The 15398-nt window shown below is 47.4% G+C and overlaps 1 protein-coding gene across 1 annotated transcript in view; it reads right to left on the bottom strand.

Moving 5' to 3' along the window:
• Nucleotides 1-2569: 2569 nt before the first annotated feature.
• TMEM132D (transmembrane protein 132D) overlaps nucleotides 2570-15398 on the bottom strand; it is a 185623-nt gene continuing 172794 nt past the window's right edge. The window contains exons 6-9 of the mRNA XM_083873970.1: nucleotides 11199-11404; nucleotides 10058-10331; nucleotides 7704-7895; nucleotides 2570-4255 (exon numbers count right to left, since the gene is read on the bottom strand). Of these exons, the coding sequence (XP_083730096.1) occupies nucleotides 3107-4255; nucleotides 7704-7895; nucleotides 10058-10331; nucleotides 11199-11404 (1821 nt within the window). The 3' untranslated portion in view covers nucleotides 2570-3106. The remainder of the gene's footprint in view (nucleotides 4256-7703; nucleotides 7896-10057; nucleotides 10332-11198; nucleotides 11405-15398) is intronic.

Here is a 15398-nt window from a genome sequence, read left to right as displayed (position 1 = left end):
GGTTTTATGGAAGTGTGAGCCCCGTGCAGAGCAAAAAGGGAATGTTCACAAACAGCCCTCCCAACAGACAGAGACGTGCAAAAATCTCTGCAGGAGGTTGATTCTGCTGTCACTGCTGCACCTTGTCCTGCACTGGGCCATCCAAGCTTTGAGCAGAGGAGCTCAAGGAAAGAAAGCAGAGACCACCTGGTCCATCTGATCCCCACAGTGTTGGGCACATTTTCTCTATTTCCTCACCCACCCTCCTAAAATCACCTCAGAAGGTGTTTGGCCAAATGTGGATCTTCCCAAGGAAGCAAACTGTGGGGCTGAGAGATTTTACCCTGCTGGCAGCTGCTGACTTCTTCCCCAAGGAAAAAATTTCTCCAGAAAGCTTCTTCTCCAAACAATCCTGGCCAACAACTCTCCTTTCTCAGAACAATCTTTCTCCAGGTGGTGTTTTGCTGTTTCTCCAGTTTAACCAATGGGATCAGAGAGGTGTCGTTCCTATTCCCCAACCATGTTCAGTCTGGATGGGAACACCTTATAAAAGGCAGTGAGAATTAGACAATAAAAGCCTTTTTTCTGTGCTCTTTGCCTTCTGGAATATTTGGAGTCTTTCTTTCATGTCCTACAGCGACACAAACCAGAACCCCAACCCAGAAACTCACATCTCAGCCTTTCAGGCTAGAAATAAAGCATTTGGATTTATTTACAAATAGGTTCAAATCTCAGAAGGGTGACTGGGTGCACAAATATTTGTAGCACGACATGTTGATCCCCCAGCACTGCACAATGTAAAGCTCTGTGAGTGGATTGAGCCCTCCTGGATCCATCAAAGGACACATCTCTGTGCTGCTGCCAGGCTCTCTCAGGGGAAATGTTCTGGCAGTGAAAGAAAAGAGGCATTCAGAGTAGGGAAAAAAAAATGAAGCCACTAAAATGCAAATTTTATTCACAGTTGGCATGTTTATAAATATATATATTACATTCTTACAATCTACAGTACATTCTAAATATAGAGGGATTCGGTCTAAGTGTTTGTGGGAGGGTGGGTGTGTATTAAACTGAGCAACCCAGATTCAGTGATGGAAGACTGAACAAAAAAAAAAGGGGGCAAGGAATTACTCCAGGAAATAAAGTGGAACTTGAAATATTTTTTTTTAATATATATATAAAAATATCCATCACCTGGATTTTAGTCGGTGCTTTGGCACTTTGCCATTGGAGGCTGCTGTGGAGGAATGTCCTGGTTTGGGGGCAGGTGGGAGTCACTGAGATCCTGCTGTGTGTCCACCCTTATCTGTCCACTCTTATCAGAGGGGAGCAGGAGATAATTGTCACCCCCAGTGATGGAAACAAATGTTTGCTGAGTTGGGCAGGGCAGGGTGGGATGGTGAAGGTGCAGATCTCACCTGTGACCTCGGAATGTGCTGGGATAAAAACGGGGGGAGAACAAGGACTGAACATCCCCAGCTCCTCCAGGGAGGGAGGGGAAAGGGAAAAGGGAAGGGAAAAAGGAAGGGAAAAGGGAGAAGGGAGAAGGGAGAAGGGAGAAGGGAGAAGGGAAAAGGGAAAAGGGAAAAGGGAAAAGGGAAAAGGGAAAAGGGAAGGGAAAAAGGAAGGGAAAAGGGAAAAGGAAAAAGGGAAAAGGGAAAAGGGAATGGAAAGGGGAACAGAAAGGGAAAAAGGGGAAGGGGAAGGGAGAGGGAAAGGGAAGAGAAAGAGAAAGAGAAAAGGAATGGAAAAGGGAAGGGGAAAGGGAAGGGAAAGGGAAAGGGAAAGGGAAAAGGGAAAGGGAAAAGGGAAAAGGGAATGGAAAGGGGAACAGAAAGGGAAAAAGGGGAAGGGGAAGGGAGAGGGAAAGGGAAGAGAAAGAGAAAGAGAAAAGGAATGGAAAAGAGAAGGGGAAAGGGAAGGGAAAGGGAAAGGGAAAGGGAAAAGGGAAAGGGAAAAGGGAAAGGGAAAAGGGAAAGGGAAATGGGAAAGGGGAAGGGAGAGGGAAAGAGGAAGGGGAAAGGGGAAAGGGAAAGGGAAGGGAAAGCAAAAGGGAATAGGAAAAGGGAAAGGGAGAGGAAAAGGGGAAGGAAAAGGGAAAGGGAAAAGGGAAAGGGAAAAGGAAAAGGGAAAGGGAAAAGGGAAAGGGAAAATGACCACAGCTTCCAAGGCTGACTGATGTGGGAGGTGCCCTCAGGATACCCGATGGGGAGCTCCAGGGAAAGGGCAGGGAATACAAATTCCAAACAGGGCCATCAAATAAAGCGGGCTTTTAAAAATAGCTCATTCTCTCAAACTTTCCAAAAACCTCCCCTTAATACGAGCGATACTCCGAGTATAGATTCTATCTTCTCCTATTTTACAAATTAGAGAAATACCAAAAAAATCGGCTGGCAAAGTTGGTTACCTTGGCATCTACTTAAAAAGAGAGTTTCAGTCTGAAGTGCATGTGTGTATCCAGTGTCAGTGCTCGGGAGGCAAACACACTGCTGTGTGAACAGCCCAGTTGTGTCTTTATCCCCTCCTGAACTCTTTGGGAACTCCTCAGCTCTGGGAGCTGCTCCCTTCACACCGTTGGTTTTTTTGTCAGGTTTTTAAATGAATGTTCCTGGCTGGATATTCTGTGCACGCGGCTCCAGCGACACGCTCCTCTCATGGATCTATTTATTCTGACACCGATCTTTTCTCTCTCAAAACCAAAGCTTGCAATATGGAACGGCGGAGCTTGTGTGAGCTCTGTAATATCCAAACCGCACTGGAGTTTGTTATATTTATTGATTTCCTGGGAAAGCACAGAAAATAGGACCGTATGATTTTTCTAAGTGGTTTTTCTTTTTTTTTTTTTTTTTTTTTTCATGTAACCGTGTATCAAAAAAACCCACACACATCTCTCACTTCCATCTCTGAGCACAGAGAAGACTTGAATTTTTAAGAGCTGTCCAGGCTCTCTGCTCTCCCAGCTGCTTTTGGGTGGTTTCTTGGGGCTCCATCGAGTTATTCTCTCCACCAGCTGATTCTTGTCAGAATACAACACTTTGCCCCCACTACCCAAAATTAAAGGCAGAAGGTGAGTGAAAAACGAACAAAGGAACAAACCAAACCCAAATAAAAAAGGTCTTTCGCGTCTCCTTTACGCATTTTCGTGCAACCTCTCCATGTAGTTTTTCAGTTCTTTGCACTCCCCCAGGTCCATGTCCTGGCAGACCCATTTGATGTCGTCCTCGTTGCTCATCAGGATGGAGCTGACAGCTGGACACCCGTCGTCAGAGGAGATGGTGGTGAAGGTGGTGAATTTAACCCGTTTCCTCTTGGAGGTAGGAGAAGTGGTGGGTTCGCTTTTCTGTTCCTTCCCCTCGCCGAAGGTGGGCTCGGGGGACCCGAAGGATTGTCCATTGATGTTTTTGGTGGCCGTGGTGCTGAGGAGGTACTTGCTCTCCTCGTAGTCCACGCCCCTGTCGATGGCTGTGATGTGCTCCTCCTGCTGGGACGAGAAGTTGATGTGGTTCTCCAGCAGCTCTGTCCTGTTGCTCAGCCCAACCCAGTCGTGGGAGTGGCTCATGCCCTCCTGCTCCTCAAAGGGAACCTGCTTGTTCCTGTACTTGAGGGCAAAGGTGACGCAGTTGATGAGGAACACCAGGATGGCCAGGCAGAAGACGCCCAGCAGGGCGTACATGCCGATCTCCAGGTCACTCAGCCCCCTGGGGGTCTGCACCAGGTCACTGTCCTCCGTGTCCCCGCCGTCCCTGGGCAGGTCCACCTGGGCGGGGAAGCTGGTGAAGTCCAGGGGCAGGTTCTGGCTGTCGTCCTCCAGCAGGCTGTCCCTGTCCTCCTTCCTGCTGAGCACAGACCTGTGTGTGGTGGTGGCCCTGCCCTGCTCGTGGTGGCCCACGGAGGAGCTGGAGTAGTGCCCGTCCCCTCTGTCCTGCCAGCTGGGCTTGTGGCTCTCCATGGGGACCCCCCTGTGCCTGCTGTCACTGCTGTTGGGGTTGGCATCACCCTGACCAAACTTGACCTTAATGCTGCCAGTGCCCACGGCCAGGACGCTTTTCCTCTTGGATTTCTGGCAGGACTCACTGATGACCATCTCCACCCTGACCAGGGCGCCCTGGCCCTCGCCCTCGGCGGCCACCACGGGCCACCTGAACCTGGGGTCGTGGTGGGTGGACACCACCTTCTCATCCAGAGAGGTGGCCGACAGGGAGAAGTCTTTGGGGTCGTAAATATCCAGGGGCATGACGGAGCCGTCGCTGAACTGGATCCAGCAGCTGATGGCTGCCTCCTGCAACACAGAAAACAAATATATCAACACACTCAGAGGGATCATCGAGGGAAATGTGCTCTGCTCTGCTCCCTCCTCCTCCTCACAAGATCCATCCACCATCAATGATCAGAGCAGAAATAAATGGGGAGAGCAGTGAAATTAATATCTTGCCAAGATGTGAAGAGGAATATCAGAATAAAGGGCTTGTTGATAATAAGATTTGTTTCCACAAAGGTGCTTAAAGGACCCGTATCCCCTGGGCTCTGCAGGATCTCCTTCAGCACCATAATAAATTGCATGTCAGGAGGCATTACCAGTGACTGAGATCATTTACTGTTGTATATTTAAATAAAAAAAACAAACCCCAACATTATTTCTAAACTGCTTAAAATTCAAAGTCTCCTCTTATTACACTTGTTAAAAGATGGCTAATACAGCAAACAGCTCCACACACCACTCCACACCTTCTCTCCTTTGATTTCTGCCTCACAAATTAAATTAGCAGGTTGTGTGAGCAGGGGAAACCAATCAGGAAATGGCCAGGGTGGTTTTTACGCTTGTTAGCAATTAAAAGCAGGAAAATAATAAAGTTTAATCTCGTGTCACAGCAATGCAGATTGTGTATTTCACTGTGTGTGGAGGCTTTCAGTGAATGCAAATGAATCTGACCCGGGCACTGATTCTGTAACAAAATGTGTGACTAATGCTGCAGCTTTCCTGGGATCCTTGACTTCTGGCTCCTGCCTTGAAATATTTTAAAGCATTTTTAAATTTCAGAAAACGTGTGCTCACCCATTTCTGAAAATCAGGTCCTCTAAGGACTCTCAAAAGGCTTTTGAAAAATGTTGTGCCGCCTGAAAAAAAATCTGAAATCGATCATTTACAGACAAAAAAAAAAAATCAGGTTGTTCTCCTGGAATGTCACTCCTGGTTCTGCTGGTGCGGCTTGCCCTGGTTGGGATCTGTGCACTGGAGAATCCCCAGCAGACAGAGCTGGCCCAGGCTGGGCATTCTCTGCTCTCTGACATGAGCCTTGCTCTGCCCAGAGCTGGGATCACCTCGCTCTGGGACAGACAGACAGACAGACAGACAGACAGACAGACGGACAGACATGAGCCTTGGTCTGCCCAGAGCTGGGATCACCTTGTTCTGGGACAGACGGACAGACAGACAGACAGACAGACAGACGGACAGACATGAGCCTTGGTCTGCCCAGAGCTGGGATCACCTTGTTCTGGGACAGATGGACAGACAGACAGACAGACATGAGCCTTGCTCTGTCCAGAGCTGGGATCACCTTGCTCTGGGCCTCTGCCAGACAGACAGACTGACAGGCAGACAGACATGAGCCTTGGCCTGCCCAGAGCTGGGATCATCTTGCCCTGGGACAGACAGACAGACAGACAGACATGAGCCTTGGTCTGCCCAGAGTTGGGATCACCTTGCTCTGGGGCTCTGCCAGACAGACAGACAGACAGACAGACATGAGCCTTGGTCTGTCCAGAGCTGGGATCACCTTCCTCTGGGACAGATGGACAGACAGACAGACAGACATGAGCCTTGGTCTGCCCAGAGCTGGGATCACCTGGACTCTGCCAGACAGACAGACAGACAGACACACAACCACTGAATTAACTTGTAAAAACCATGAATATAAAAGTGCTGTTTCTTTAAATAAGCACTTTTCCACCCAGACAGCGTTTGCATTCTGACTCCACACATGCCCAGAGAATAAACACGTGTGATTATCCTTTAAACTGCTCCCAGCACAGAGTGATCCCACCTGTTCAGAGCACGGAGAACAAGCTCCCAGCCCTTTGGGATTGTGTGCTGCATTATCTACTGGCCTGATTCCGAAATCCTCCGAGCCACAAAGCTCCCCCTGCTTCCTTCAATGGCAGATTTGTTCCTGCCTCTATTTCAGGACAGAGCCCCTAAGACTTTGCTGACACTGTCATAAATCCCAGCTTTGTGTTTATTAATCTTTGGATGTTTCTTGAAGGCTGCATAGAATTTGTGTCACCGGCTCTCATCCTCCCACTGTGTTGCTTAAACCTGCATAATCATTTCAGAATTCTGCATTGCTTTGCTCAGAGGGACTGTGTGCTCTGAAAAATCCCATCCTGAGCAAAGAGAGGACTCAGAACAGAGCCAGCCCTTACAGGGAGGGCACACAATTCCCTAACTGGTTTTGGGGGTGGATCCAGAGCTGCCCTGGCCTGGCCAGACCCCATTTCTGGGCACTGAAATGTCACAGCTGGGGCAGCACAATGGGGCTGGCTGGTCTCAGGGTCCTCCAGGTCATGGATGAGCTCCCTGGCCTTCCTTCAACCTGCCTGGCATCAATTCCTGACTCCTTTGGGAGCCTGTCAATCATTTCTTGACTCCTGGAACACTCTGGCAGCCTGACTTTTCTCACCCTATAAAGACTCTGCATTATTTCTCATCCTTCACCCCAAAGATGAGAATTAAAGCACCTCAGCAGTTGTTCAGGCTTCAAATGTGCCATGATCATTTACCTTAAAAACTCAGAACATGTTTAAATGTTAAGAGCCCAGTGCTTCATCCTTGATGGAAGTCCCAGACTGATAGATTTGGTTTGGGAAAAACAAGTTTAAATTTCAAATGTGTCCAGAGGCTCAAGGACAAATACCAGGCAGGGGCTGATGAGGACATGGCAAAATCCAGAAGCCCTTGGTGAGTGTTGGTTCCATAATAAAGGAACTAAGAGTAATAAGGGGAAAAAAAAATGTTTTATGAAATCATGAATGAGGAAATGAGTCAGTGATGCTGATTCACACTCTAGTAATGAATCAGAGGGAAAGGGATGTTCCCTGACTCCTCAAAGTGCTCACAGGAAGGGACTGAAGGAAGAGGAGGTTGGCACAGCACGAGACACTTTCTCACGTCAAGGTGGAATTAAAGGGTTGGTTTGGATGCCTGTGGTGGGAGGCTGAGCAGGGCAGGATGTCCTGGGCTCCAGGAGGGCTGGATGGGACAGAAAAGGCACATTTTGTGTGTGTTTGTGTGCAAGGGCACTGCTGGTGCCCAGCTCTGACACATCACTGCCTGGTGTTTATGGGACCAGCCATGGCAGGAGAGTTAATAAATTAAATCTCACTCAAGCACCTGAGGAGTTGCTGCAAGGACCTGTTCACTACAGTTCTGTCAGGATCTGCTGACAGGACCTGTCCATTACAGTTAGTTAAAATAAAATTACAGTTAGTTAAAACAATATTACAGTTAGTTAAAATAACATTAAAGTTAGTTAAAATAAATGAGTAAATGTCTGGGCTGTTAAAACCTATTTCCTTTTTTGTGAGATCTCTTTTTTTCTGTTTAGGACCCTTGGTGGCCTTCAGTAAAATCCCATAAATAGAATATTTAATTAGCACATTATGAGCAAAAATCTGCTGGAAAATTCAGCTCCTGTGTCCTTCCCCAGAGCCCAGGTGGGCACCAGTACCTGCTTTGGGGCCTGCAGCAGCTCCTGGGCCACTGCAGTGGCAAAGATGGCCCTGTTGCTGCCCGGGCTGAGCTGCAGGGACAGGGACAGCCCTGTCACCAGCTGCACTCCCAGGTCAGTGATTGTCACCTTCTCATCCAGGACTGTCACTGTCTTCTCAGCCAGGATGGCGTCTGAGAGTGGGGACAGGATCTGCAGAGAAAAACTGAGGTTAGCAACAGGGAACTTTGTGCAGCATCACGTAAAATAAATATACTGGATTAATGTGGCATAGGGGAGGGATGCTCGTGGTGGTGGGAAGAATTTCTCACAGCAGACAGTATTAAAATAACAGTTTTATTTTTCATTTATTGATTTTAAAAAGGCTACTCACATTTTTGTAACTCTTCTGCAGTAACAGGGGCCTTATAACACCTTTTACCTGTGACAATCAGCTGTGCCATTGCTCTCTGCAGTGTGCCAACCACACCTGCTCCAGATGTGGAGACTGTAAATGGAATATCCACACCTGCTCCAGATGTGGAAACTGTAAATGTAATAACCACATCTGCTCCAGATGTGGAAACTTTAAATGTGTCAACCACACCTGCCCCAGATGTGGAAATTGTAAATGGAATATCCACTCCTGCTCCAGATGTGGAGACTGTAAATGGAATAACCACACCTGCTCCAGATGTGGAGACTGTAAATGGAATAACCACTTCTGCTCCAGATGTGCTGACTGTAAATACAATAACCACCTCTGCCCCAGGTGCAGTAACAGGCTGTAAATGTAATCTCCCTGTGAAATTCAAGCATTTTGATTAATCCTCGCGTTCTGAGGCGGCACAAACATAATTCACTCTTGCGGATTTATATAAAACCCACCGAATAAATGGTGTTTGTTTCTGTCCTGAGGAAAGGAAGGGTAATGCATTGCCACAATAACCCCTCATGCTGCTGAATGCAAAAATCGACACGGAGAATTTGTTTTGGTTAAGAAAATACACACAGAGGTCAGAGCAGGGGTACATGACATCCAAGATGCTCATTAGCAAGCCAGTTGAATTTAATGATCTGTGCAGGGCACGCAGCATTTCTGAAGCAGCTTATTGAAGTGTTCTTTAAATACAAGTTGCTCTCAGCTTATTTTTACCCTTGGATTTTTCCTTTTCCACAGTTTTATGTGCTTTGGTTGGAGCACTGTAAGTGCCAGAGCTTTGGAAAGGCATTCAGAAAATCTCCGCAGATTCTGCAGAAAGTCAAAAATCTCCAATCCCATTTCTCCAGCCTTGACAAGCTCATTATGGACAGGAGTGCTGCTTGTTTTCTGCTTTCACGCTTTGGGAGGACAAGCACGTCTGGAGAGAGATTTTTTTTTCCCTGTTGTTGTGTTTGTTAACACGTTTTCTATTTCAGTATCCCTGAAATAATCTCTCTCCCCATCTCCTTTTCCTTTTAATTAATATCTGGATTAACATTCCAGTCTCACTCCCTTCAGCAGCACTGGTGAATTTTCACTTTCCCCTTTGCTCTGTCAGGGCAGGCTGGGAGGAGACTGAGCAGTTCCAGCAGCTGCATCCCTTGTGATAACCCAGACCCTGGTGCACCTTCAACAGCAGCCTCAGACAAAAACAATCAGGAAAAGCCTCCCAATGTGCAGGTTGGATTAAATTAAATAAAACTGTGATTTACTACACTTTGGGGCACCAGGTGAGGAGAGAAAACCATCTCTCCTATGTCTTCTAGTCCTTGTTTCAATTCTGTTCCATTCACAAGCTCCTGGCTCCAGATTTTGTTGTTGATGTTGGATCCCCCCATTCCCGGGGGAGAACATCTGCATGACTAATTAATATCATTGAGCAGAAACTACTTGATTATTTGTATTAAACTACAGTTAGATTTCTGAGTTTGTTCACACATCATCTCACTGGCCACGAGGCAGGCACTCATTCTTTAGGACTCCAAATTGGTCAGGGAAATGGATATCTGTACGACTAATTAATATGATTGAGCAGAAGCTACTTTATTGTTTATATTGAATTATAGTTAGAGATTCTTAATTTGTTCACACACCATCTCACTGGCCACAAGGCAGACACTCACTCTTTAGGACACCCAATGGGTCAGGGTCTATTATCATGCTGTGCCTCCTTTATTCAGGTTTAACATTCCTGGCACTCAGTTCCTCAGGCTGTTTTTATTTCAGTCTCGTTTTTCTCAGCAACCTCGATGAACTCCTGAGAGTTCTGCCAACCAAACCTGCAAGTGGATTTGTGAAGTTTTGCCTGGTGAACAGAGTGGCCTGAGTTTCACAAACACATCCCTACAGGTGAGTCAAGGCAGGAAAAGGAACACGTCAGTGATTTTTTTACCTGGATGGTGGTCATGCCGAGCTCCAGCCCCACCAGGACCTGCCCCTCCTGCAGCCGGGCGATCCGCGGCTCCTCCACCTGCATGAAGTCCCTGACCATGTCGGTGATGTCCAGCTGCCAGTCGGGGCCCAGCAGGAAACTGAGCTGCCCCCCAGGCTCGGGGGGCTCGGCCACAAACTGTGTGAGCACCCTGACCATGGCGTGCTGGTACTGCAGGGTGCAGCCCCTGCCCCTGCGCTCGTCCTCTTCATCATCATCACTGTCCCTGGCCGGCCTGTGACGAGAACAGGGGAATTCAGCTGTGCTGGGGGAGCTGGGATGGGACACTGACTGCCTAATTCCTGATATTATTATCTTTAAACAATAATAATCCCCTCACAGACAGATCCACAGTGAATGCATTTCTAGCCTGGCTTGTTTGAGCCTAGGGAATACCAAAATAGGTTATCGTGGTTCTTGTAATGTCTCCTTTCCAAAAAAGGTTATTGTGGATTTTGCAATGTCTCCCTTCCCAAAAAAGGTTATCATGGCTCCTGCAATGTCTCCTTTCCAAAAAAGTTATTATGGCTCTAACAATGTCTCCTCCCCAAAAAAGGTTATCATGGCTTTTGCAATGTCTCCTTTCCAAAAAAAAGGTTATCATGGCTCTAAAAATGTCCCCTCTCCAAAAAAGGTTAACATGGCTCCTGCAATGTCCCCATTCCAAAAAAGGCTTTCATGGCTCTTGCAATGTCTTCTTTCCAAAAAAGGTTATCATGGCTCTTGTATGTCTCCCCTCCAAAAAAAGTTATCATGGCTCCTGCAATGGTGTCTCCTTGTCCCCTGCTGGTGTCTCCTTGGCTCCTCCTGGTGTCTCCTCCTGCCCCATGCCTGATCCTGCCCAACCTGACCAATTAGCCCTTCCCATCCCAGTCATCAGCGCCACAAAAGGAAATTGATTTCCCATCCAGCTTCATGCAACCTGCAGCTCCCATTTCCCTTCCAAGCCCAGCGCAGGAGCCTATTGAATAAACGTCTGGTGACCTTCAGATTTTCAGCAGAATTGCATTAAGGCCAAATGAGCATGTTCAGTTCCCCCGGCCCTGACAGGTCCCTGGCAAAGTGCAGAGCCCAGAATGAACATCCCCTAATGGAACTTTACCTCTTATTAGAGATGATGGGGACTCTCCAGCCCTTGATCTGGTTGAGCTCTGTGTCAGAGACCTCTATCTGCAGCGGGAGGCGAGGGATCCACACTGTCATTTCCAGAGGGGCGCTCAGATGCTGGTAAGTGAAATTAACTACGACATTCACTTTGCCTTTCATTTCCTTCCCGTTGACAAAGACGTAGTCGCATCTGTCAGAAACCTGGAAATGAAAAGGAGTAGGGAAAAAAAAAATTAATGAGTTTCTTCACTAATTATAAAGTTCAGCACGTGCTGGGTGAGTGAGTGGAAGAGAAAAGATCCAGCTCCAGGTTCAGAGGACAATGAGGAATAACAAGAAAGGTGCCTGGTGTGCCCTTAATAGCCTGTGTAACTCAGCATTGTTTTAACTGGCTGTTTTTTCCTGCTATAAACAGCTCTGCTGCAATCTAAGATAAGGGAACAGCTTTTTTTTTTGTCTTTAATTCCCACTCCAACAGGACAGACCCAGGGTCATGGCAGGGAGAGAAGGATCCTCTGTCCAGGGTCCTGACAGGGAGAGAAGGATCCTCTGTCCAGGGTCCTGACAGGGAGAGAAGGATCCTCTGCCCCAGGTCATGGCAGGGAGAGAAGGATCTGCTCAGGGTTCTGGCGGGGAGAGAAGGATCCTCTGCTCAGGGTCATGGAAGGGGGAAAACGTTCCCCTGCCCCAGGTCCTGGCAGGGAGAGAAGGATCCTCTGTCCAGGGTCCTGGCAGGGAGAGAAGGATCCTCTGCTCAGGGTCATAGCAGGGAGAGAAGGATCCTCTGCTCTCCCCCTGTCCCAGGTCCTGGCAGGGAGAGAAGGATCCTCTGCTCAGGGTCAGGGCAGGGAGAGAAGGATCCTCTGTCCAGGTCACGGCAGGGAGAGAAGATTCCTCTGCCCAGGTTCATGGCAGGGAGAGAAGGATCCTCTGCTCAGGGTCCTGGCAGGGAGAGAAGGAGCCTCTGCTCTCCCCCAGGGAGCCCCACTCACCTGGGGAGGAACAGGGAACTCCTGCAGCAGGAACTCAGAAGGGATGGATCCTTCTACCCAACTCCACATGGGACACAGTTTCCAAGGGTCCTGGCACAGGGAATGGGGTGCTCACAACCAGAACCCACCCCAGGGGGTTGTCCAGGGGGGCAGAGAGCTCCAGCCCTGCTGCCAGAGGCTCCCCCAGCACGGCCACAGCAGCAGGAGCCAGCCCTGGTGCCACTTTATTTATCACCTGCAGCCCTGCACATCAATATTGCAGAGAGTTAGTAAATCTCACTCAAGCACTTGAGCAGTTGCTGTAAGGATCGAGGTGAGCTGACAGGACCTGTTCATTACACTTGGTTAAAATGGATGAGTGAATGTACACGTCAAATAATTTATTAACTACCACTTTACCGTGCTGATGATCTGAAGGAATGATCTATTAGAACCCTGAGCTCTTTTCACAATCCATTACCAGCCAGAGCTCCTGTTCCATTCCATCAGTGTGTTTAATGTTTCTCGCTCTGGAATGTACAGCCTCGTCCTTGTCTGAGCTTAAAGCCATTTTCTACTTTTCTGTTGAAATGTTGAAACGAATTTAAATCATATTCAAATATCGCCAGCTTTTGTGGGATAATTGGCATTCCTAATATTGTTATCTTTAAACAACAACAACAACCCCCTCACAGAATGATCCATAGCAAATGAATTTCCAGCCTGGCTTGTCTGAGCTTAGGTAACACCAAAAAAAAAAAAAAAAAAAAAAGGTTATCATGGCTCTTGCAATGTCTCCTGTAGCCCTGGTTTGTGCCTGAGGTGTTTTGGTTTGCTGAAATTCCTTTCCCAGGGAATTTTCTGTCAACAGGAGAAATGTTTTTGTAGCTGTCCCTTTGTTATTCATTCCTTTCCCCAGGAGGGACTTCTCCTTGCTGTCCCTCTGCTCTGCCCAATGGGAGTGAAGAGGTTTGTCTTTGTGTCACCAATCCAATTGGTCTGTGTGAAATGGGATAAAAGGGAGACACAGCCCAGAAATAAAGGAGTCATTTTCAGCCTCCTGAATCTCACAGTCTGTGTCCTTGTGGTGTCAAACAGGGTCAAATAACTCCATTACATCACACCCAACAAAAAACCAGGAGCTCGGCAAGACCCTCCCTCATCTCGAGACAATGTTGGGTTTGATTGAAAAAACCAGTGTATAAAGGGGACACATCCCAAAAATAAAGGAGTCATTTTGAGCCTCCTGAATCTCAGAGTTTGTGTCGTTGTGGTGTGAAACAGCATCACTGGGCAATTTGTAAACTATTACTGCAGGCTAATGAATCTTTCACCAACACTCAGTGTGGTTTTATCAGTGGTGAAATAACCTCTTTTTAATCACTGACAGACTGTGTGGAAGCTGAAGTGTCAGAGCATTTCCCGTGGCCTGGGGCAGGCAGGGTTTTAAGGCATGAAACTTTTAACATCTGCTCCTTTTCTTCCTCACCCTGGTGCACCTCAGGGAGGAGCTGGATTCTTCTGAAGGCACCGGGAGTGACAGAGTGAGAAGAAAATCAAAGGGAGGTGATAATGGAGCCCAGAGTTTTCTGTGCTCCTCAGCTGCACATCCCAGCCCTGTGCCCTCAGTGCTGCCTGTGGATATTCCTCTCCCAGGTCACTCCTGGAGCCCTGCACACACATTTCACTGGGGATGTGTTAAACTGGCTGACCAGAAGGTGCAATATTTTATATACATCATACATGACATAATTGATCCCTCTGTGCTTTGGGAAGGTCAAGTTCACGCCGTGGTTTCCCATAATAAAATGGGATTTTTCTCATCAGTGAACTGCCTTATTCCGCTCCCCCCAAAAAAATGTTGATCCATCTTGGAAACAATCTTGATGGAAGTCAGCAAATGTATGTTTTTGTTCCCTGCAATGTCCAAACATTTCACTTTGATAGAAAATGATCAAATCATGTCCTGTCACTCTGGCTCAGTCTCTGCATTCCTGACATGGGGATCTGTCTGACCTTTTCACCTTTGGAGGGAGCAGCTTTAAAAATGAAAATGCTTTTCCTGCTCTGCTCCAGGAATGAGGATAAACTCAGGAAAATGCACTGTCAGAAGTGAGAGTTGAGATAATAACTGCAGAGTCCAGTCCATGTGCTGCTGGTGTTGGTTATAAAGGGGGAAAGGCAGGATTTTAACCTCCCTGTGCTGTGAAAAACAGACGTGGCAAAGATGAATTCTGGATGTGGAACCAACAGGACAGACTTGCCTCTCCCAGGAATTGTCTGAAACTCACCTAAAGCCGTTGGAGTGACTGGATTTGTCTCTTTCATATTCTGCCAATTCATCATCCTGATGTGAATCTCAGCAAGGAAAGAGGAGGTTTCTGTGCTGTTATTTGCCTTTTTGTGATCATCCCGACTGAAAACCCCAGTGGGGCTGCCACAGTCACTGCTGCCTGCATTTCCTTTATATTTTTGAAAGGCTGGAAGCTTATAAGATAAAAAAAAAAAATTCTCTGTAATGGAAAAAAAAATCCAGATAATTTCTGAATTGATGCTTTTTTAAAATTCTACTGAAGATACCAAAGATTCTGGGGGTTTTGTGCTTCATGGGAGAAAAAAAAGTGTTCTTGTGGAGGCAGGGATGGTAATCTCTCCCTGTGGGTATTTCCCCTCCTTTACAGGAGGAATATGTCGAGATCCATAAAAAAGAACGAGGCAAAATGTAAAGAACATCTGAACAGTGATGCCAGGGGGGATCCCAGAGAGGAAACGTCACCCTGTGCTGACCCCAGAGGGGGCTGAGGAATGTCCCCAGTGTGCTGAGGTCACTCCTGTCACTGCTCACAGCTCCCACCACCCCTGGCCCTGCTGCCCAGAAGTGAAAATGAATTAATTCCTTTTTTTTTTTTTTTGAGCTGTGTGCTCATTCACCTCCTGCTCAGGTGGAAGGTGCATGTTCAGATCCATGTCCAGAATTATTCCTTGTTCTCCCAATTGCCCTGGAGAGCTCCAAGAGGATGATGCATGTCCAGATTCATGTCCAGAATCATTCCTTGTTCTCCCAATTGCCTCAGGGAGCTCCAGGAGGATGATCCATGTCCAGAATCATTCCTTGTTCTCCCAATTGCCCTGGAGAGATCCAGGAGGATGGTGCATGTCCAGATCCATGTCCAGAATTATTCCTTGTTCTCCCAATTGCTTCAGAGAGCTCCAGGAGGATGGTG

Source organism: Zosterops lateralis, assembly GCF_965231275.1.
Source record: "Zosterops lateralis genome assembly, chromosome: 17".
Lineage (NCBI taxonomy): Eukaryota > Metazoa > Chordata > Aves > Passeriformes > Zosteropidae > Zosterops > Zosterops lateralis.
The sequence above is the reverse complement of the archived record's forward strand: the minus strand, read 5'-3'. Positions and strand labels throughout refer to the sequence as shown.